This window comes from Centrocercus urophasianus, unplaced genomic scaffold (assembly GCF_019232065.1).
Source record: "Centrocercus urophasianus isolate 14NV4802_14NV808 unplaced genomic scaffold, USGS_Curo_1.0 seq_17, whole genome shotgun sequence".
Lineage (NCBI taxonomy): Eukaryota > Metazoa > Chordata > Aves > Galliformes > Phasianidae > Centrocercus > Centrocercus urophasianus.
In genome coordinates this window covers 11,599,322-11,622,466 of record NW_024884722.1, presented here as the reverse complement: position 1 = coordinate 11,622,466, position 23,145 = coordinate 11,599,322, and the positions used below count along the sequence as shown (strand labels likewise).

General features: G+C 44.8%; 1 protein-coding gene across 4 annotated transcripts in view; it reads left to right on the top strand.

Annotated features, from left to right (window-relative positions):
• The window catches only part of NEURL1 (neuralized E3 ubiquitin protein ligase 1), a 135,997-nt gene extending 113,542 nt beyond the window's left edge, over window positions 1-22,455 (top strand). For all 4 annotated transcript variants that reach the window (XM_042818813.1, XM_042818815.1, XM_042818814.1 and 1 more), the window contains exons 4-6: window positions 6,061-6,741; window positions 18,406-18,552; window positions 19,770-22,455. In XM_042818813.1, the coding sequence (XP_042674747.1) occupies window positions 6,061-6,741; window positions 18,406-18,552; window positions 19,770-20,011 (1,070 nt within the window). In that variant the 3' untranslated portion in view covers window positions 20,012-22,455. The remainder of the gene's footprint in view (window positions 1-6,060; window positions 6,742-18,405; window positions 18,553-19,769) is intronic.
• The last annotated feature ends 690 nt before the right edge of the window (window positions 22,456-23,145 follow it).

Sequence of the window (23,145 nt, the reverse complement as noted above, 5' to 3'; positions counted from 1 at the left end):
ATTCCTAAGTATATGGCAAAGGAGGTTTTTAGTCTGAATCATTCCTTTGAGAGATTTTAAACATTTGCCTCCCACATGCTACAATAATTCTCTGAAAGTGGCTTCGTTGCACGATCCGAGAAGCTGCATTCTGGCGCCTGATGGTTTATGAGAAGTAAACACAATGGAGTGGTCTCGGATCATATAAATTCAGGATTTAACAGTAACAGGCAGGGTAGGGAGGGGGAGACCCACATGCAGCATCCCAGCACAAGGACTGCCCGGGAGAGCGGGGCTCTGCAGCCTTACTGAGTGCAGTGCAACCCAGCCTCCAGACCTCACATGGAGAGTACAAGCTTGCAGAAAAACAAATAGTTTTACAAGTGTCTGCCCTGACATGTTGCCAGCAGGCAAGAGCACTCTGGACATGCTCTGTGAGAGGAGCTTCGTCTCTTTGTGACTGCAAGCGTGGCATCGTCTTTCTTCACTTCTCAGTTTTTCTCCTGTGTTTATTTTAAGTAAGGGTGATTTTCACTCTCCTGTTTGCTTAGCTCCTCCCAGTGCAGTAAAACAGTTAAGATACACATGACAGAGCTCAGCACTGCTGAGCAGAGCATCCCGTGGTGGTGAGGACATCTCGAACACCATTGAGTTCAGCAGGCTGAATGCAGATTGGCTTCCAATGGTCTTTTAATTAGGGTGGATTCTGAACCCAGGGCCACACAGTAGCACTCCGCATTGCCGATCCAGCCAGGGCTGCTGCTCTTTGCAGCGGAGGTGGTGCTATGGGCTGGCTGACATGCAAACACTGAGGAAGTCAGCACCCAGGGGGATTTGGGAGCTGGTACTGCTCCTTGCCTCCAGGTCACAATGATCTTCCTCTTTCTTTTATGAGGAATAAGTGAGAATGCAGCTTGTTTCCATTTCAGTGAGTTTTCAGTCCTCAATCACCTTAAAGTACACAATAAACGTAGCTATAAACGATGTATTGAAATTGCTCTGGTTACTTCTAGGCTGAAATGTGGTGGTTCCCCAGCTGCATGCATCAGCGCAGTAGGACTGAATCAGCAAGGGAGCAAAGATTGCCTCATCACCACAGGGGCAGACTTGGCAGGGCCAGCAGCTGTGTTGGAGTGCAGGTAGCATTAAAACCCACACTCCTACGATGGGGAGTATGGGGCTGTGTGTGACCAAGGGTTTCCAGGAGCACGGGTTTACTTCTTGTCTTATGACTGGTTGCTTTTTCCAATTGCCTTTGAGTGTGATGCTATTTTACAGCCCAGTACATCTGCCTCATATTTCAGACACATCGCCCTGCAATGGAGAAGCCTTGCCAAATGGCTGTTAGCTGCACGAGTCTGCTGTAGGCTGTGGAGGAGATGGTGCATTCCAGCATGGTGGGAATATTGTGCTATAAATCCTTCTGCAGCTGTATATTTGCACAAAGTATTCTTGTGCAAGATGTCTTTTGGTAGCTCAGCACCTGTGAAATTCGTTGGTCATGGAAATTGTATAGCGAGCACCAGTACTTGCTAAAAATACTATTATCCAGTGAAACCAGGGGTTGAAAGATGAGAAATGCGTCTGTAAAAGAAAAACAGAGAAAGAACAGAAGGAAGGAAAGAACATAGGGCTGTGCATAGGAAAGAGCAAGCCAGCGTGCTTCTGACTACCAATTTTTTACTCTTTGCTTAGTAACACAGGACTGAAATGCAAGGAATCACTCGGTTATTCCTTGTCTTCTCAACACTTCTCTCTTTTAGGAGGGAAGAAATGTCATAGGTTCTTAGGTTGTCTACATGATTCCCCATATCCTAAGGTGTTGAGTCTCAAGTTTGGTTTATTTATATTACATCTTCTGTAGCTCATTCTGGAGCATGGTCACAGCCCTCACAGTCTGAAGAAATATGATTTATGTGAGGTTTTAGGTTTGCACCTCAGATGGAGATCTGTTTCCTTAGAGCTTCCAGTTAAATCCGGAGTTCCTGGTGTATGTGTGTGTGCACCAAGCTTGCTCTGCCTGCTCAGATCCTGTTCAGGTGTGTGAATCCTAGCTGCTCATGACCTTGGAAAGTGAAGTCTTTAGGCAATGACAAACAAAACTGAAAATGAAAAGAGAACGGAAATAATGATATGACAGTCTGACAGCAGTACATCCCCTCTGGGTTTGTACAGGGCTGAATTATCTGTGCGTGCTGGTGGCTAGAAATGTGTTCGTGTTTGAATGTGCATGTAGCTGTAGTAAACACGCACGTATGTGATATCTGTAATAAATATTTACTGTGACTATTATGCATGTGTAAGGAAACGATCTTAAGAAGTCAATGTTTGGCAGCAGTTCAAATACAGGGCAGCAGTGACATACTTCTGATCTGGATACAGTGACTCTGGCTGTATCTGGGTGCTCCCCAGCTCCTCCTAACTTCTGCTTTCAAGTGCTACTGCTGTTGCTTTGAGCCTGCAGGAGGGAGAGCAGGAGGCTCTTCCATGCCCTCAGAGCAGAAAAACAGAGAGCTTTGAAGCCTATGGTCTGAGGAAGATTCCTCAAGTAAATTTTGTATGCAAGGAACCAGTTGCTGAGAATATAAATTTTGCAGATAAACACTGCTAAAGAGGGAGAGAAAACAGAACTGCTGAACTGCTCAAGTGCCCTTCATCTCTACTTTTCTAAATAAATTACTCCTACTCATTTTTTTTCTTAAAGCCAGATAAAGATACAGAGGGATTTGTGAAGTAAGACATCCTTTGCAAAAATTCAGTGTCTCAGGTTTGTCAGCAGATGAGCAGAAAAACTGTGTTTAGTAGAAAACCTTTCTGCTTTGGCTAAGTCTATATTGCTTCTGGAAAGCTGAAGTCTATAAATCCAGCACTGGCATCAGAACTGCACTGGTGCAGCACTCAGCCAAAGCTCTCTGGAAGGGCACCTGGGCACCCAGCCTATGTTGAGCTGTGTGTGGAGCTGGCTGGCCTGCTGCTGGTACCCTGACCAGCTGGGTAAAGCTGTTTATGACAGCTTGCGGGCTTCACTCACAAGTCCCATCTATTCTCACACAAGAGAATCCAGCTGCCTTTTCCCAAAGAAATGCTGCCCCTGCTCTCTTATGCAAGTAACCTTGTAAGCCTGAATATTGCATAAAAAGCGATGATTACTAAATTTTTCGGGCTGGTTGACCTCTTCAGCAATGGGCCCTTGAACTCGTTTCATATTGCACTGTCTCATCAGATAGAAACATTCTCTCTTTTTGATGTGTACTCCAGTTTTGTCTCTGCAACGATAAATGCCTTTGCAGGAATTAAAGACAGTTTGTAAATGTTGTGCAGGAACAAGGCTGTGCTATGAGCTGCTGCTGCACGATCAGCTTGATCTGTGTTAGCAAAGTGATAAATGAAGCTTTGGTGGAAGAAAACAACTCGTTTCTGAGTTCTTCTAGTGAAAGAAACTGCTCCGTTGCCTCATTTGTTTCACAGTTCACCAGAATTATTCTTATAGCCCTCAGCTGTTATCAGTTACGCCAGATAAGTGGCTCTCTTCTGACTTACCTACCACTCCAAAAGATGAATCCCACTGTTTTTTTACTTCATGTTCAGTGGGATTCTTTTTCTTTAGCTGAATATTTTGAGATTTGTGAAAAAAATAGAGCCCTGGAGCAGGCCAGCAACTCTTAGAGACTCATCTCTAAATTTTCACAACCCCATTTCAAATGCCAGTCAACTGCAATCCTTTTTTCCATGGATATTTGCAAACATTAATGAACTAACTCTCACATTCAGTCCCATATGCTTGAGACATCCCTTATATGGCTAGGCATCTGAGCTACTGATAGATCTGAGTAGAACAGTTGGAAGCGTAGCCCTGGTTTGCTATCACTGCCATGTGTCTTGGCTGCAGAAGAACTTCATCTCTCTTAACCTCTTTTCAGATGGAAAGAGATATTTTGTCCAGTAGCCAAAGGGAAATGCAGGCATCCTGGTGGAAAACAAGCTGTTTCAAAACCCTGGCTGCAAGCTACCCACACATCACAGTTGTCAGCCAGGCTGCACATGCATGGTTACAGGGAATAAAATAGAGGGGACCTTCTGTTCCTATTCAGAAAGGTCTCTACCCATTCACCTATACCAAAGCATCGTCGTCGGCTGCCAGTATTAATTTGTTCTCCTATGTGGGTTTACAGCCAGAGGAAGGCAAAATAAGTCTAATTCTATCCAGCAGGGACACTTGCAATGCAAATGTGAGCCCATATATTACAAAGCATTAAGGCAACCTGCTTCTATTATCACTTGGGGTAATTTTTTATTTAATTTATTCCTCTTTTTCTTCAATTAACGTCTGGGAAGAGAAGCCGGAATATAAGTATGGGGAAAATCAAATACGAGAAATAACAAAGCCTTTTTTTTTTTTTTTTTTTTTGACACTGTGCTTCCCATGTAATAGCAGATTATTTAAAGAGGAGCCTGGAATAATCCAGTTTAAGCAAAGCAGAGATCTCTCTTGAAGCCAAACTGTGTGTGGGTGTGCTCTTGTCAGGGCTCCCAGAAGAGGAGGGCAGGGAAGGCTGTTAGTCAGACCTCGCATGTTGCAGGAAATGTTGGTTATTCAGTAGCTGGCATGTTTCCTTGGCATGCCAATATGGAACTAGTGCTCTGGTGTATCAGGGAAGGGTGCATCCCTTTGGGAAAATTCTTGTATAACCTGAGTTCCTGCTTCTTTGTTGCCATAGAAGAAAAATCCAAGGAGATGCAGCTGGAAAAGGTGCACACTGCAAATGTCTTGCCCATGGGTTGGGAATGAGTCTTCACTCCTCTTCCTCTTCTTGCTGATCCACCTTGTGCCCCGTTTGCTGCAGGTCTGAGACGTGGTGGTGTGGCTTTGTGCCACTGGTGGGGAATTCTGTTGTAAGGGGTAGGTCCTATCCTGTGATGTTTGGAGCCTGGCTTGAAGCCACAATGCAGTCGTAGAATCATAGTCCTGCTTGGTGCAGGCATAGCTCCTGTAGTTCGCTCAATATGAATCACAGCTTATTGTAACCTTTACAGAGAGTTACCCACATGCTCAGGTTTCTCTCAGTGTCTTTATGCAATTCAGCTTCTTAAAGTCCAGGAAGTTAAACATATATATAAAAATCTCTTCATGATCTCACTTACTTTTATAATCTCCTCGAATAATTTTGTGGGTTTTTTTCTTTCTTTTTTTTCTTTTTTCTTTTTTTTTTTTTCTCAGCATATTGCTCTCTGAAATTTCTATGGCAACAGTGTAGCTAAGAATATGTTAAGTAATAGTAATTTATGCATTAAAGCCAGGCTATTATGATCCTTAGAAAAAGAATAAATTGATGATTAGCTCTTGGAACAGCAGGGGAAATGAGCAAAAATAATAAGGTGCAATTCTGTTTCCACTGATGGATGCGAATGTGCAAGCATCATCTTTGTTATGTATCTATGGGTTTGATTTTTAATCTTTTTTCATGGCAATAATAGATGATTGTACATTATTTATAGAAAACTGCATATGCCCAAGTTCTACTCTGTGAAATCCATATTTGCACTGATTTGCAGTAAGGACCAGACCACTAATGATTAATTACATTCAGGAATACAAATTAAATTTCATATGGTGATAAATAAATTAAAACTGAACATAGCATTCATTTTAAAACAAAAAAAAAAAGTCTAGTTAGAAATTCATTTCCTAAACCTATGCGAATTATCGTAGACGATGAACAGAGCATGAAACCTCGGAGCCTGGGTAAATATTGATTGGCATGTCCGGGGTGTACTTCATATATTTACCCTCTGCTTCCCCTCTCCAAGGAGACCTTCCCTGGGTCAATTCTTTCCATCGATTTTGAGTCTGCCTACTCAGAAAATGATGCTGGTGTGAAGAGCACAAGAACAGCCATTGATTGCAAATGCATGTTATGATACTCTGCCTCCATGTTTGAAAGTTGGAAAATTTATTAATGGCGGCAGCTTTCTGATCTTCCCTTTTAAATATCTCAATCAAACAGCATTTTGCAGACTCCTGGATGTTGTCACTCTCTGCAAAGCGATACCTATTTTGCTTTCTCTTGTCCTTCCCCACAGACAGTGAAATCATTCCTCCTGACTGCCTGCGGCCTCGCTCCTTCACCGCCATCCGCCGGCCATCGCTACGGCGGGAGACAGAGGACACGCGCCTCTCAGTCAGCCTGTGTGACCTCAACCTGCAGGAGGAGAGCTTCCACGTGACAGCCACCACCTGCCCCATCCCACAGAACTCCCTCAATTCCCAGCACTCTCACCTCCTCCCCTCCCAACTCGAGAGCGACCTCCGCTTCCACCACCTCCGGGGAGCCCATGTCAAAATCCTCGATGACCAAACTGTGGCTCGCCTGGAGCACGCCCGGGAGGAGAGGACTTTGGTTTTCACCAGCAGACCCCTTCGGATCAACGAGACCATTTTTGTCAAGATTAACAAGTCCAACGCTGCGCGCACGGGGACGCTGTCCTACGGGGTGACGTCCTGCGATCCCAGCACCCTTAGGCCCAGCGACCTCCCCTATAACCCCGAGTCCTTGGTTGACCGAAAGGAGTTCTGGGCCGTGTGCCGAGTCCTGGTGCCCCTCCAGAGTGGAGACATCCTGGGATTTATGGTGAATTCAGATGGCGAGCTGCACCTGAGTCACAACGGGGCCAGCACTGGCATGCAAGTCTGTGTGGACTCTTCGCAGCCCCTCTGGATGTTCTTTGGCTTACACGGTGCCGTCATGCAGATCCGTGTGCTCGGTAGGTCTCACCCCCCCTTTCTCAAAACCTTGCACACAGAACAGCCAGATGGGATCTGTTGTGGGTAAAGACAGAAGGAATGGAAAAGCTGATGTCTCCCTTCCTATTCTAGGAGCAAGTACAACTTTTTTCTTTTTTTTTTTTTTAAGGGAAAACACAGTAAAGGCATGTATGTAGCACATGGCTATGACATACAAGACTTTGCACTTCTATAGCATCTTTCATCTGATGATCTCAAAGCTCTGTTCAGATAATAAATTAAACCTCAGAGACCCCCACTGAGTATAGATGAGTCACTGTGGACCTAGGTGAAGCAAGGATGAAGGAGAGGTGGTTTATTCTGAGCTAATCTGGGGCATAGCCAGCAAGACAAATGACTGATTCCCTTTTCTGTGTGTTAGCTCTCTGAAATGTCTGATTCCCAGAAAGAGTGGTCCCCTTGCTTTCTCCAGGCTCATATGTGAGAAGTAGGCTGGAAAGCAGAAAGAGAACCGTGTACTTTGTAATCGCAGAGATGTGCAGAGCATGGCGCTGAACAGTGCAACAGAAGAGGGATTTGTGCTCCAGCTTTAATTAAGGCAGCCCACTCTTTACCACTTTAATTAAGGTAACCACTTTAATTAAGGTAACCCACTCGGTGTGGTGGGCATCTCAAGCTGGTCTCTTTCTCTTGATGTTTTTTACTTTACTTTTAAGCTCTGTTGGCCAAAATACTTTTTATTGAAATGCTGAAGTGTGGAGGGAAAGGCCTTGATATAGCATTTGTTTAGGAACAAATTGACTGGTCCCCTTTGTGTGTAGATACAGAGCCATAGGCATAAGATGTGTTTGATCTTGAATTTGGAACATAATATGGATCTGCTGGTGTCAGTGTCAGAGAGCAGATGATGGTTTCTTAGAATGTGAAGTCCTTCTCTAAGTGGAAATTATCCTTTCTTGTTTATACTCTTATATAGATTTAAATATATTTATGTTCTTTTTTTGTTTCAAAGCCCCTGAAAATCCCCTTTTACCAAGCAGAAAAGAAAAAAACAACCAAAGCATAACCAGCACCTCTTTTCTTAGGATTTATGGACAGTCCTTGAAGATAAATCATGATGAGCACACATATATGTCTGCAGAGTCCAGTTCACAGTCTAAACCACAGTCTGAACTGCCCTAAGTGATTTGCTTAAAGTTGACCATAGGCCTATGCTGTGAGTGTTTTGTGGCCATTAACAGATCACAGATGACAAATGTAATACTGCAGTTTATTTCCAGGAGCCCAAGACTCAATCCCTGATAATTCAACCTGATGATATTTGTTGTGGGTACAGTACGTAATCCATGGCTAGCTCTGCTCTCCACCAACACATCATTGTTATAATGGTAGGTGAAGTCAAACAGACCCCAGTCAAAGTAGGAAGATTAAATGCTTCTGTAGGTGTAAGAAAGAAAGCCTGCTCAGGTCATTGAGCTGCTGGTCAAACTAGTAATCAACCTGTACTTCCTTTCATATGAGATCACTAATGTGACCCATGTTCCCTTGACAATCTGCTGAGCTGGAAAAAAACCTTTCTACTTATATTTGTATGGACATAACAGATTTTTCCTGACCTCTGTCACAGCAGAAGCTGAAAATAGGGTATTGTTCTTATGTGGAATGTAAATGAAGAGAACTGAACTTGTTGACCTCACTCTGCTCAGTGATAGGATAGGACCCCATAGAATGTACAGCTTTAGTCACATCAGCTTGGGCAGCAAGCTGCTGTCTCCCAGTTAACAGCCATAGAATTGGAGTTTACCAATAACCTTTAATAAGTGTTAAAATACAAATCAAGTTTTTCAGGCCTATTTTTCCAGTATAATAATTAATGCTGGAAGCAGTGCATTGCCAGTATCAGTATAGTGCTGCTGCACTCATGCTGTCCCAACACTGCATATCTCTGTACCTGCAGTAATTATGTAGATCATCAATATCCTGAGAAAAGGTGCAGAAAATAATGAGCTACCATCTCTAGCTTTTGCAATGCTGTTAGGGAGGTGATGTGCACTGTTTGCACTGCCATGGAACAGATTATGGCACTTGCCATAAAATCTGTCATTATGATAATAGAAAATGTAAGAGGAATATAAAGTATTCATCTTTCTAATGACAAGCTCAATCTCCAGAATGCAAACAAGAGTAATTCTGTGTGATCTACCTTTTGTAGTTTGATTTTTGTCTCAAAGGAGAAGACATGTTTATAGTCATCTTTTCTAGCTTTAATGGAAAACGTGAAGTTCCATATCTTTGAAAGAAATGAGACAGAAATACTGCAAGAGGCATAATTGTACCAAAACTGTCTGAAATAGCAGATGTCATTCTTATTCTGGGAGCATGCCATTATTAGAGCAATCAAAGCAGTGCTATGCAGTGTTAAAGGAATGTCCGACATAGAGCAATGTAAAATATAGCAAATGAAAATTGCTATTTCTACTTCCTCTCTGTCTTTTCTGCTTTTCTGGGGAGGATGGAGAAGGTAGAAAACACCAATACCAACACCCCTGCAGCTTTTTTTTTTTTTTTTTTTTTAATTATTTTTGTCCTTTTTGTCATCCTGCCATGGGGAAAAGAAATGAAACCCAACTACTGCTATAACACAGTGAGAGACCACAGTCATTTATAGTGGGAGGTGGAAGGATGTCAGTTTGGTGCAAAGAAAATGTTAAAAGGCAGCTTGACCACATGGAGGGAAGATAAATGGAAGAGGAGGGCACTTTAAGATAGCAGATAATAGTATAAGAAATATCAAGCTCCTTGCAAATGAAGAGGGGCAAATTTAAATTAGATATACGTGATGATAATTAACAGAAACCAACAATTGAGGGAGGCAATAGATCTTATTGTCAGGATTGGAAACCTTTCTAAATATTTAATTTGCGAAGTGCTGGTCTTGCTTCAGAAATTGTGTGGATTATATATGTAGGATGTCCAAACCAAAACCCTGAACTTCAGGCAGGTAGAAATGAATCCGATTTTGCACATCCTTTAGGAATTCCATTTGTTCTGATTTAGGTTACCTTCCTTCCTGCCTCCCTCCCTTCCTGTCTTCCTTCCTGTCTTCCTTCCTGCCTCCCTCCCTTCCTGTCTTCCTTCCTGCCTTCCTTCCTGCCTCCCTCCCTTCCTGTCTTCCTTCCTGTCTTCCTTCCTGCCTTCCTTCCTGCCTCCCTTCCTGCCTCCCTCCCTTCCTGTCTTCCTTCCTTCCTCCCTCCCTCGCTCCCTCCCTTCCTGCCTTTTTTTTCTTATTTCTTTTTTTCCAGGCATCATTTCCATACAGTAGACAAAACCAGCCTATTAAATTTGATTTACTGTTTTTAGCTTTTGCCGGTAAGCATTTCAGCTCTCACGCAGTTTTAGTGACAGCTTTGAAGAGCTGAAATGAACCAGCCTGGACACACTGGTCTGGTTTTGGTGGTGTAATTAATTTTTGAAGTTAAACTGATCGCCCCCATAAGGATTTACAGTGTATGACTCACGTCTGGAGGAGCTATCACAGCAACGAGTTTATATATTTAGCATTTGGGGAGCCAAATGGTTGGGGATACTCTTTCATTTGCTTGTGTCTCAGAGTGAATCACCAGTATGTGAAACATCCTTCATCTCCTTTGTATTATTTTTGTGTGTGTCTGTGTGTGTGTTTCCCATGTGAATTTCATCCTTTCCAGTTATATGGAAGTTCTCTTTTGAGCGATGAAATAACATTTTCCATCAGCAGTCATAGTGGTGAAGATGAGTTGCTACCTTATCTGTCTCTTTTCTGTCTGTGCTCCTCAATAACTCCAGCCCCACCACAAAAGCTGCCCAATACTGCAGCTCCCTGGATGTATCCTTATGTAGGCTGAGAGCCTGTATTTGCTGTGGGTAGATCTGTGCTTATATCTGTGCTGGTAAATGCAGTTGTGTGTGGGCTAAGCTGTCCCACCTCCTGCACTGTGAGTGTTGAGATGGAGCTCCTACATAGCTGCCCATTGCAAGATATTTAGAAATTAATTGCTGCTGACATTTCTATCCTCTTTTCAGACTGGCTGAAATTTGGTCAGTGGGATCAAAACGGAAGGGGCAGGGGGGGAGAACCGACCAGGGACTACTGATGGAACAGCTATGAAGCCTTGGTTCCTCAGGATTCCCTGCAGCAGCAGTTGGCAAAGGATCAAAATGGGAGTAAGGGGGCTCAGGAAGGTACTGTAGAGTAAGTAGTGTGAAAAGTGAGTGAAGAGAGTTACTAATTGATGCCTCCTGGAAAGTAGTCCACTTGTACTAATGCCTCTTCATAAACTCTCCTCTTGCGTGTGGTTTTATCTTTCGTTGCAAGCAGCCTTTGGCTTGGTTCTAGTGCTGTGTAGATCCCTCCATTCCTGTCTAGTTTTCTGTTTATTGCCTTAAAGGAGAATTAGCACAAAGGGAAGCTGTTGTGCTAGAGTGGACCAGGGTGCTTTACACCTTGTATCTAGGAAACCTGCATGCTCACAGAGAGTTGTATGCCATGAAATATTTGTCTTTTGTGATCCATGTCAGCCACCTGCTTGTAGCTTGGGCTATTCAGCACATAAACCCATGCTTTGCATGGGCAAGTCAAGCATGAGCACTGACCTGTGTACCGAGCTATCAGCCACATCTGGTAGAGGCTGGGTAGAACAAGCAGGCCTCCTCTTAGTGACAGCCTCTCCCTGTCTACACTTCCCTCCGTAACAGGGAAGGTGATTATCGCAACTGGGATAATAAACTGCTCCTGATGCAATGAGGTTTTCATAACAAGTGATGTATAGATCTCCCTTATCTCCTAATGTATTTGTTTGCCTGCAGTGAATGTACAGGATACAGGATCATATACCAGCTCCTTTGAATTACTGCTCATGTCAGGAGATAAAATCTGCCTATTCTTTGAACTAACACTGGCAAGAGTTAGTTATTCTGGCTACCGAGAGAATGGCACAGCAGACTAAACTCTTTCTTTTCCTTCTTTGTCAAATGCCTTTTCATGCAGCTGCGTGTCCCATAGAAATTCAGAACAGTGCTGGCTGAGGAAAGTGGAAATATTTATCTCCTGTGTGCATCTGCCACCCTATTTAGACATGTCCCTCCTGGCGGAGCGCAGAGCTTGGAGGAGCTGGGTTAGGCAGTGGTTTCCCTTTTGCTCACAGAACCACTTTTTCTGTGGTCTCTCAGTTACCCTGAGCCCAATGTCTTATGTGAGATGGAACGGAAAAGGCACAGTTTATGAACAAACAGGAGCCTTTCTGGTCAGAGTAATTAATACCTGTGCTCTTTTAGCTCCAGTTCTCCTTTTCATGCATCTTGTCTGCTTAATCCAGGCTCCTTTTTTGACTTCTCGTTGATCCAAGTATCTGTCTGGGTGCTTCGTTGGGATAGACTGTGAGATGGAGCCCCTTAGAGGCTCGTTCACTTCAGCAAGATGCTCATTGCATGGTGCCTATGCCTGCGGGACTTTTCAGGATGAAGTGCTGAATAACTGCTGAACTTCACCCTTTGGGTCAGAAAAGACACCAGCTGGCTCGTACATTTGCCACGTGCTTTTTGCCTTCAGACAGCTCCTACTGTCTGGAGCTTTCATTTTTCGTTCTGAACTGCACTGTGGCTAATGGATGTGCTGGTGCCCTGCTGCCCTTCTGGATACAGCAAACAACAGTGTTCCAGTGAAGCCATAAAGCACACTCCATTTCTGATCCACAGGAAAGTCTAAACTCTTGTTCTCTGTGATTTGGATCTAACTTTTATTTTCCCAAACTGTGGTTAAGTCTGACACACATCTGTAAACGTAAGTCTTACGGTTTTGCATGCAGAATCTACCAGGCTACCTATTTCTGGACATTCCCATAGCATAATGCAGAATTCCTTGTGTTTTCATAGGCTTGCAAAGAACAAATTGTAGTATTGTTCTGCTCAGAAATGTAGTATTGTTCTGTTCAGAATTAAAATCACCCAGGCAATACTGAAAGTAAAAACAACCATGGATCATCAACTGATGCCAGTCACCTGAGAGGTAGAGATGCACTGCGGTACAGAGGCCAGGCTCTGAGAGCATGGCTGGCCATGAACATTGAGCCCAAGGGGAAGGAAGCTCTGGTTTCTGGTAAATGCTGTATTGTTCCCATTGCCGTGGGAACATAACAACTGGCTGTGTAAATACACGTGTTTTATGGCATTCAAAAGTGATGGATATGATTACATCCTTCCCTAGCATTATTGTTGATCTTTAACTACCATGTGCCCAGGCAACTGCAGGTGCTTTGTTCCTTTGTTTCAGTATGATGTATTTAAAAGTCCCTCTTGGGCAAGACCTGGGTGGCCCCGTGGGACAGAATAGCTCTCCTGCAGCCTTAGCAGGAGGCAAGAAAATGTGATAATGTGCATAAATTTATATGGCTGCTCTTTGGAACGGAGCATGCTGCGGAGAGAGCTGTCATTTTAGCATTGAGACAATCACACTGAAACTGTTTGGTATTTGCAACTCACTCTATAGTTAACGGAGTATTTGCATTACTGAAAGCTAGTTACTGAAATAAAAAGTGGAATGATTTAGTCATTGCAAGGCTGGTCTTGCTAAGAGTCACCCCTTTATGGATGTACCACTGAAGAAATACTGAGGTGTCAAGTGAGAGGTGTTTGACATCTACCTCGTGACGTCAGACGTCAGTGCCTAAGAGAAAGAAACTTTGTCTTTCTGGGAAAGGGTGGGGGAAGAACCCCAAGACACTTTGTTTGCCAATAGATTGCAAGGCCAAAAGAAGGCACGTTAGGTACAGTTCCACAGTTCCAGGTTCCTCATTGCATCTTCAGAATTGTTTTTTTCTCCTGTAATAAACAGAATAGCTTTGGAATTCCACCAAATATATCTACCTTTTTTTTTTTTTTTTTCTTTTTTTTTTTTTCCCCTGTAATGGAAGGTTGAATAGAGTATAAAATAATTTGGGAAAATTCTATGCAGTTTGCATCTATGAGCAAAAAATATCAGATTTTCCATTAAAAAACAGTAAGGACAGAAACTGAGATCTCAGTCCTACTGGAGTCTTGCACATGATTGTTTACCAAGAGTGGTCTACGAAGCCAGAGATTTGTGGTAGATTAGATTAAGTGCAGCTGAGATGCTTCACAGGGTTGCTCTAATAACTTCTGTAATATGACAGCTAACTCCCACTGCAGGAGCACAGGTGTTATGGGACAGACCCCCATCGTCAGATGTTTACACAAGCTGAGTACCCATAATTAAGCCAGATTTTTCAAAAAGCCTTGATCTTACCAAGGTAACAAATCCATGGCCCTGACACATGCACAGTGTTATATGTGAGAATGTATATTGAAGATGTTTTGAGATAGGGAAATTAGTTTAGCAGACAGGCTTAAAATCTGGTTCCTAACAAACAGAAATCAAACTGGGACTTTTGTAAGACAGCTAACTGAATGGGACTGTCAGGTGCCCAGTGCTCACTGGGCTAAAACATATGAGAAGTGCACATCTCTCTCGAGCACCTTTCAGAGTGCCAGCTGAAGACTGCAGCCAGATTTCAGCATCTCATCAAGTCATTTCCACTGTGTGCTGGGAGCACGGGAACCAGTGTATGGATGAAACAACATTGAAAATCAATACACTTCTGAAATAGTCATTAAGAGTCTAGTCAAGTTGCCATTTACCTTTCGTTGGCTGATAGATGCTTTTATAACTGGTTCACTGACTGATAGATACGGGATGGAGTTCACTGTGTTGTCATTATTTGAATCACACGAATAGAAGTCCTGTCTTTCTACTGCTTCTCTAAGAGATGGATGCCAGATGAAGGAATGAGTTATGAACACCTTAAAAAGGTGAAGATTTGATTGCATCAGAGTAAATGCTCCTAAGCACATTCAGAAGGGGAATACAGACAGTGCATTGCTCCTAGCCACCTGGTGTCGTGGTGGTGCTTGTTGCATGATGTTTTCTCTGGGCCCACACAGTAAGAAGGTCAACATAATTGCCTTACTATGAGGAAGAAATATAGAAATAATGTTTTTATAAATGAGTTAAGGAGGGTGTGTTAACTGACAATTTTTCATGTATTTTTAGAGAATATTGCCATTGTATCTGGCCTGTTTAACAACTTAAAAGCTTTCCCCAGACAGCTGCCTTCAAGAGATGAGCAAAAAAATGTCTCTGTTGGAAGTGGTGACAGCCCCAGGGGATATCCCCTGAGAGTGGAATGCAGTGTTCTGGGAAACCACCCTGTTCACCACAATAGACACAGGGAGCCAAAAGCATCTCTGAGGACTATAGCTGCTGTGTTTTGGTTGCAGTTAAGACCTTCTATAAAAGGGCAATTGTGGATATAGAGAACTGCTCTCACAAAAATCATAAATGCTGGATGGGATCCCAAGAGATTACCTATTTCACTTTCCTGTTCTTAAAGAGCTCTAGTGATGAAGATGCCATAATCTTTCTAGGAAGTCTGATTGCTTTATAGTGCTTTGCTATCTATATAATGCGTGACTTGAATGCCTTAGGATTCTAAACCCATGATTTCTTGTCTTTCGTGAGCTTTCACAGAGAACAGATTGTTTCTGCCCTCATTCTAGCAGCCTATGAAAACTGTTATTGTCTTGAAATCATACAACATTTTATGTTGGAAGGGACCCCTGAGAGTTATCTAATCCAATGTCCTGCTCATAGCATGGCTAACTTCCAAGTGAGCACAAGACTCACCAGTTGAGTTTGGAGTATTTCCAGGAACAGAGGTACCACTGTGCCTCCAGGCCCCTGCTCCAGTGCTTAACCATCCTCGGTTGAGCCTGGATTGATGTGACCTTTTCATAACAAGATGGCATTGTTGATTTATTGTTATCTGGTGACTTCCAGCAGTCACCAGGCCTCTTTCTGCAAGACAACTGTATTTCTAATTGAACAGTCCAGTTCCCTGCCCTGTATTTTGGTAGTTGATTATCTCAACACAACATATAGTGCTATGTTTTGCATTTGAGCCAATTGAATGCCATCCTTTTTTTCTGCTGACCCTCGTTCTGGCTGGCAAGACCTTTTTGAATTACAAACTGCTAACGTGCTGGCAGCCTTTCCCTGCACAGTGCTGTGTATCCTATGGTCATACTCTCTTCCACTAAAAGTACAGTCTCTCTTTCCTTTTGTGGGTGGACACACAAATTAACTTAATACATCTCTCATGGAGCAATGACATAGGATTGCAGAGAAAGTGTCAGGCTGCGTTGGATTTTCCTAATGCTAGTGCTGCATAGATAAAACAGCAAATGGAATTGATTCAAGTCCTGCTTAAAGGTAATTCTAGTGTGTTCAGCATGTTTGGGATCAAGCACGAGGCAAGTTAGGAGCAGAGGAAAGTTATCTGGGAGCTTTACAGAATGTTTTAAGACCAGTAATTAAACTGATTTATTTACCATTTATTTTCTTCTAATCATGGTTTGAAAGCTTTTGGTGGGAGCTCTGTGCACACAATGAGCCTGTTTGGCCTTGTGCACAAGAATCTGGTTTTAGTTAAGCCAAGCTGGCCATGCTCATTCCACCCGGCACATGATGTCATTCCGTGCTGCTTGTCACGGTGTCTGCACACCATCCAGCAATATATTAACAGTGTGAGTAACGTATCTTCTGCTGATTATTCTGTCACCAAGGGAAAAGCATGTCTTGTCTGGTAGGGAAACTCGGATTGTTTTAAACAAAGCTCTGTACTTACGCTGGAGAAAAGTCAAGAACTGCGCCTTGTATTAGGAGAAAGAGCTGGGAAGGTGTGTGCTGGCCTTGGGACTTGGGCAGGGCCATTTTGGGACTCAGACCAGCCACTCAGCCTGCAGTTCCTGCGCTGATGAGCTCTCCTCACCCTGCAGAAGGGCCATTTGCACTGCTGCCAGCATGCTCCATTGGTTCATATCTGTGGCACTTGAGGCACCTCCAAATTCTCCTATCAGGCCAGGAAAAAGTGCTCTTAAGAGGCTTTATTTTGCACTTAGTGAAATGACCACATTGGTGTTAGAGATGCAATGCACTGTGTGCCAGCTGAATGGAAGAAATGTCTCCAGGCTGCAGGGAGAAGAGGGAGAGCTTGAAAAAATTGTTCAGCTGTTCATTGCTGGCATTTGTTCTGTGTGCAATGAAGGAGCTGAAATCCATGCTCCTGCTGGGCCTGTTTACAGCGTGTTACCCACAGGGCAAGTTTTCTGCTACGGTCATCTGTCAGATTGGCAGGGAAGAGTCATTGCTAGTGGCTCTCATTAGAGGCTGCATCATTCTCTTTGCATATTTACTGAGATGAGCTTCAGCCTCAGCTTCCATCTGTGTATTAACAGAAGTGATTCTCTACAGCATCTCAAGTGGGAGAGCCCCAGAGCCTTTTAGAGGTTAATTGATTGTGCCTGTAAGCAGGCGCTCCTCATTTGAAGAAGGGTGAAACTGAGGGTCTGAAGGCTGAAGCGCATTGCTTATTTTCCCATATGCAGACTTCAGAACAGATTTCAACTCAAACTTGCTCCCCCTTGCTTTCTGTACACTTGAACTTCTCAATCTTAATCTGCTACAAAGGACAGGGGAATGTGTCATGTGCTGCTGCTGCACTCATGCTTTTTTTGCACAATCCAGAGTTGACACTTAGGGTCCCCACTTCCTGAGATCGGACTTCATTGGCTTGATAGTTCCCAGCAACAAGGAACAGAAGGACCTTTGCATGGGGTCCACAGGGTGTCCTTGGCCTTCTGCTGCTGCTTTTTCTCTGGAGAGTAGCCTCCAGCTCATCAAGGACATTGCAGATCCCAACCCTCTGTGTCTCTTGGCTCCTTATATGGTAACATGGAGAAGTCTTTGGATTTTAGCTCTGATTCCCAGCCCACAACACGAAACTTCAAAACTGCAGGGAAACTAGTTCTTACCACTAAGAAACCCTACGTTGGTTCATGTGTGTGCCACTGCCTCACCACTGCCATACTGAAGCCCAGGCTGTATCATTGCAATGAACCAAACCTTTGCAGCAACCAGAATTTTAAGCATTCCCATTTTTCTGTCTGCCCTAAATCAGTTTCTACCCAGATTTCTGTCCTCACCTGGTATCCCAACCCCTTACCCTAAATCACCCTACAAAAAAGGCAGGGCAGTGAATGGAGCTAAGTTTTTCTGATTATCAAATGCTTGAATCTGTCTTTAGGAAGTCCTTGAGTGACTTAGCGTGAATTCATGAGAGCCTGGGATATATTTTACTCTGGGTTAGCGCAGAGTGCTTTGACAAGGTGATATATTCTTGTGTTGGAGTCCAGCCTACCCTTCTGCAGGCTTTGTCCTTTACTGGCCACAAGCCCATCGCTGGGTATAGTGCTGTGCACACAGGAGCTTGAGACCATGAGGAAAGGAACTAAAGATTTGAGACAAAGGGCAGAAGCAAAGGGTTATGATGGTTAAAGGAACACCGGGTAGTTTCAGGGACTGTGGAAGCCTCTTGTCTTCTGCCAGTGGCTAGCATATGAAAAGGTGTGAAAGGTCTTGTTTTTGTTGGTTTTCTTTTTTTTCCCTAGATTTCAATCTGATGAGTCACGAGAGCTGGTCAGCACTGAGAGTTGCACCCCTACCACTTATCCCCAGGGCCTCATCAGACTCAAGTGTTTAAAAGTCACTGTGGCTTTGTTTTCTCATGGCACAGGTTCCACCATACTGGCCGAGCGGCTGGGGCCGTCCACACCGAGCTCACCCACATCAACACCCAATTCCCCCACCGTCCTCTGCAGTGGTGTTTCTGACCCCATACTGTCTACGTGTGGCTCTGGCCCACTCTGCAGCTCCATCAGTGGTAAGTGTGGTGAGATACCTCTGTTCTCTCTTCTGTCTCTCTTCACTGTCTTGTGGTTGTCTCTCGGAATGGATTCAAAAACACAGTAAGCAATGGAGGCTCTTGTCAGCTCCCTTGGGGAGGGAGGGTGAGCCTCTGCAGAGTCTATTTTCAGTCTGACTTACGTGGAAGCTGCTGAGATGCCTAGACAGCAATATTTCTCTTACCCTTTTCATCATGAAAGGTCCCAGAGGACACAGCAAAGTTTCTGTTCTGTGCATTGGTCCTGTGACGCACAGTGGAGAACTCTGTGGCAGTGGTGTTGCACACTGACTTAGGCTGGAGCTACAAATATACTTAATTCCCCCCCCTTCCTTCTCCACACACCTACAGTACCCAAAAAAGGCAGTAACAATATTCCTAATATTCCAGTGAGATTCAGATAAATGAAGTACAAATGATAGGATGTTCTGTTAAATTTTTAGAATGCCAAGGATCTACACGATCCCAAAGCTATGTAATTTACCAAGTCTTGTCACTGTTGTCCTAACCAATGTATTTTTTTTCTGATGGTACCATTTGAATCTTTTGGGGCAAATAGAAATTCTCTCATTATCTTGCCACTTCATCTGGCTTGGCAGGGAGTCTTCGCCACATTTATGTTGCAAGCACAATTACTGCAACCCTTGTGGCTCTTGCAGCAATGTGCCTGCTATGAGCTAAATGCTGCCCATGCCAGCAGCACCCCACCCCTGTCCTGGAGGACCCACATGGAGGGATTTGTCTCCAGGCACTGTAGACCCATATCCCTAGATCAGCCTTAGAGATGAAGCACTACTTGTCTTGGGAGCTGCTGCCACCTGTCCTCTTTTTCAAAGCAGATGGTTTGCTCCACCCCTTCTCATTTTTTCCTCCTTCGTTAATGTTTAGACAGAGGTTTGAAAACGTGAAAATGCTCTTTGTCCCAAATGCTCAGGAACAGCTGTTTCTTGGTTTGTTCTTTGTGGGTGGCAGATCTCAACAGATGCTACCTCATTGCTGCACCGAGTCTTGGCATGTGAACCAGGGCTCAGTGACCAGCGGATTGCAGGAAAGAGCCCCTGATCCTGGAGGACAGCTGAACTGTGATATGCTGTTAGGGCACAGTCCCACCCTCTTCTTCTGGCTCTGGGGCAATTACTCTGGGATGTCAGGAAGCCTTTTAAGCAGCATAAGCGACCGTGTTCTTTGTCTTTCAGGCACAGCTCCCAACTCTCCCGTCAGCTTGCCGGAGTCACCCATCTCCCCATCCGTCTCAGGGCCCTGGGGAGATGAATGTACCATCTGCTATGAGAACATGGTAGACACAGTCATTTACTCCTGTGGACACATGTGTCTCTGCTATTCATGTGGTCTGAAGCTCAAGAAGATGGCCAACGCTTGCTGTCCCATTTGCAGACGGGCCATCAAAGATATCATCAAAACATACCGCAGCACTTAGAGCAACAGCAACTGCTGTGATGGGACTAGGGAGGTGGAGAGGTGGCTGTGAAGTATCAGAGATCTTGGTCTCTATTCATCACCTGGGGATTTGAAAACCATCACCCACCACCACTCCTGATCCTCCACTTCCATGGACAAGAGATGAGACCAGCTTAGATGCTACTCTTCTACTCTCCTGGGGCTGAACTCCAGTGCATCAGGGAAATCACCATGGACTGCTTCCCCCCTATGGATTTTAAACTTTCTCCCAAAAACAAACAAACAAAAAAACAGCTGGAGCAAGCATCCCTTTTCTACATCATGCACAGAGGAGGGGAATCTCCAATGTTTAGCACGGACAGCAAGAGATAAAAGGTTCAGTGCTGCACATCTCTTCTGGAGCCATCCTGCTGCAAAGAACACCTTGGTGGAAGGGGAGAAACAAGCAGTGTGTTTCGATTTACAACTGGCCCCTTAAAAAGTGTGGCATGAGGCAAGCATGCACCCAGCAGAGGAACACATCAGCAGTAGAAATGCAGGAGTAATGAGGACTTTTAAAGAAAATCCTCTCTGTGTCCATCGCGGCAGCACCTCCAGGGGAGCAGCACCATGGCTGTTGTGCTGCCTTCTTGCAGTTCCTCATTCATGATGGGTTTGGCAGCAAACACTGGACTCTCTCCCTCCCAGCAGTGTCCAGCCACCTCCTGGCACCATCCTGTTGCATGACAAGCATCTCTCACACCCCTCACCACCAATTTGCTGTGGCTTGTCCTGAATGGTCTTCACGCAACACAGAGAATCCAGCAGCATCTCTGCCTCCATGGCCTGCAGGAGGGGAAGATGCACCTCCCTCGCCTTTCCTCTCCTTGTCATCCAGACAGCAATTCTGAAGGAAAATAGAAAAATGAAGGAAAAAAAACAACCCAAAAATACAAAAAAAAAACAAAACAAAAACCTAACCCCACTGGGGAAGAATGTATAAACCCACATGTCTGCGGGTCTCATTTACTGGTAACTTTATCACTGTGCTTTAAGACAAAAACAGCCAGGTGGTACTTTTAGCCCTTTACAGCCAGCCCGCCGGCAGGACATGGCTGTCCTTATGTGTTAGAGGGGGGAAGAAGAAAATAATTATAGCTTGAGGGGTTTGGTTTATTTAAATAACCCCCTTGCCCTCACTGGGAACCCCGCTGTCCCTATAGTGGGTGCCATGATGACCGTGGTACTGTCACAGCTGCTGGCCTGGCAAAGAGCTGCAGGGTCTTGGGCCATGCTCAGCTACAGCAGGTGTTCCCCAGCTGTCCTGGCCCCATCCTGGTGCCTCTGGGAGGAAGCAGCAGCACTGGGCCCTGAGGGGTGGTCGGGGCTGGAGTGGGGTCGCAGCCTTCACCCTGCCTCGTTGCCACCAGGCCAGGGAATGCCATGGGGCTGCACTCGTCCTGCTGAGCCTTTTGCTATCGTGGCCACCGCAAGTGTGGTGGGTGAAGGTTCCGGAAAACATGGCCTCACCCTGACCCTTCAAGGAAATCAAAGGAGATGCTAAGAGCTGGAGAGTGCTCTGTAAAGCCTTTCTCTAAAGGCACCGCCATCTCTGCAGCCTCCTGCAGGGGCCTGCAGCCACCCCCAGCGTGCCTGGTGGGCACTCCGTAACTTGAACACTGATCTTCTGGTTACAGGGATTTACACCATTTCTTTGCACACCTCTCACATCCACCTCTAACCCAGGGGCCCTGCTTGGACAGGGGTGGGAGGAAGCGATTACAGCCTCCATGCCAGGAGCATGGCCAGCGCGTGGGCATAGAGCCAGCCTCCAGGACCAGCAAAGGTGGGGAATCTGTGTCAGTGCTTAAACACACCCCAAAATTTCAGAAAGGAAGAACCCAAGAGGTAGGAATGTGTCCGTGAATCAGTGGATGTGGGGAAATGTGCAATAAGCAGCCTCCCAGGCCTTCACCAAGCCACTGGGACCGGTTCCCTCCCGCACAGGGCAAGCCAATGGATACGTTTTATTTTTCAAGAAACTATCTATGGGTACCAGTGCAGTGGTGTGAATTCCCTTTTCACCTTTTGAATTCAGAGTGTTTTAATATATTAACTGTGTTGTTTGTTTTACTGTGGACCAAAGTCTAGAAGTTAGCAGAAACCGAAAGCTCCCCCAGCATCTGAGCTCAAAATTTGGGGTTCAGTCCTGCTCCCCGCATCAGCTGGCTCCAGTTGTGAGCAGGGAGGAGAGCAAGGCTCTCTGCAGGGAGAAAAAAAACAGCAAAAGCAGTAACAACAACAGTCCTAACCTTTTGTTCTGTTTGAATTGTGTAGGCTCCCGCGTACCTCTGTGTTCTTGTGTCATTTGCATTTCATCGCTTTACTTTAAGATGTTTTGTGTTCTGTTTGAAGAGAAGAATAACTCATTGTGAAAAATTGGGTAACTGTGATTGTGAATAAAGCTGATTTAGGTATCCTGCAGTACCGCGACCAGCTGAGTATTTGCCATCTCCACAAGTGTGGCAAAACACGATGGGCAGGGCAGAAGCAAGCAGTTGAGGTAAGCAATGGTGGCATGAAAGCTGCTTTTTTGGAGTGGGCCAGAGGGAGAGCAGTCAGGCTTTCCTTTGGTGCTGAAGGATGAGACAGTATATAGAGCTGGATGATGAGGATGATGATGAACAGGCCCTTGCTGGGCTTCATATCTACCTCAGTGATAAAAGAAGACACAAAATTAAAAGTATGGACTAAGGGCATTCCTCCCGAGCATCTTCCCTGGTGCACCAAACCAAGTCTAAGTGTGCCTGTGCTGTAACTCCAAGCATTGTGTCCAGCTCCTGCTTTCCCAGGAACAGGAGGACCTCTAGTGGGTCTCAGAAGCCCTTTTCATTCATGGTGACATGGGACATCCCCTTAAGGTGGGAGCTGTGCAACAGACTGCCACTACATATTGGGGACACTGGCTTTGCCAGACAGCCCCTGCCAGATGTACTGAGTCATGCACTGCTACATCTTAGGACAAATGAGCGAAACCCAAGTCCCCCCCCTTTCTCGGTGTCGGCGAGAGGAACCAAGGCAGGTAGGTATTCTGTCATTCTTGGCCCATGGTCTGCGATGAGGATGGATGAGGAAGAGGGGAGGGATGCTCCAATTTGGTCCAGGAGGGCAGAG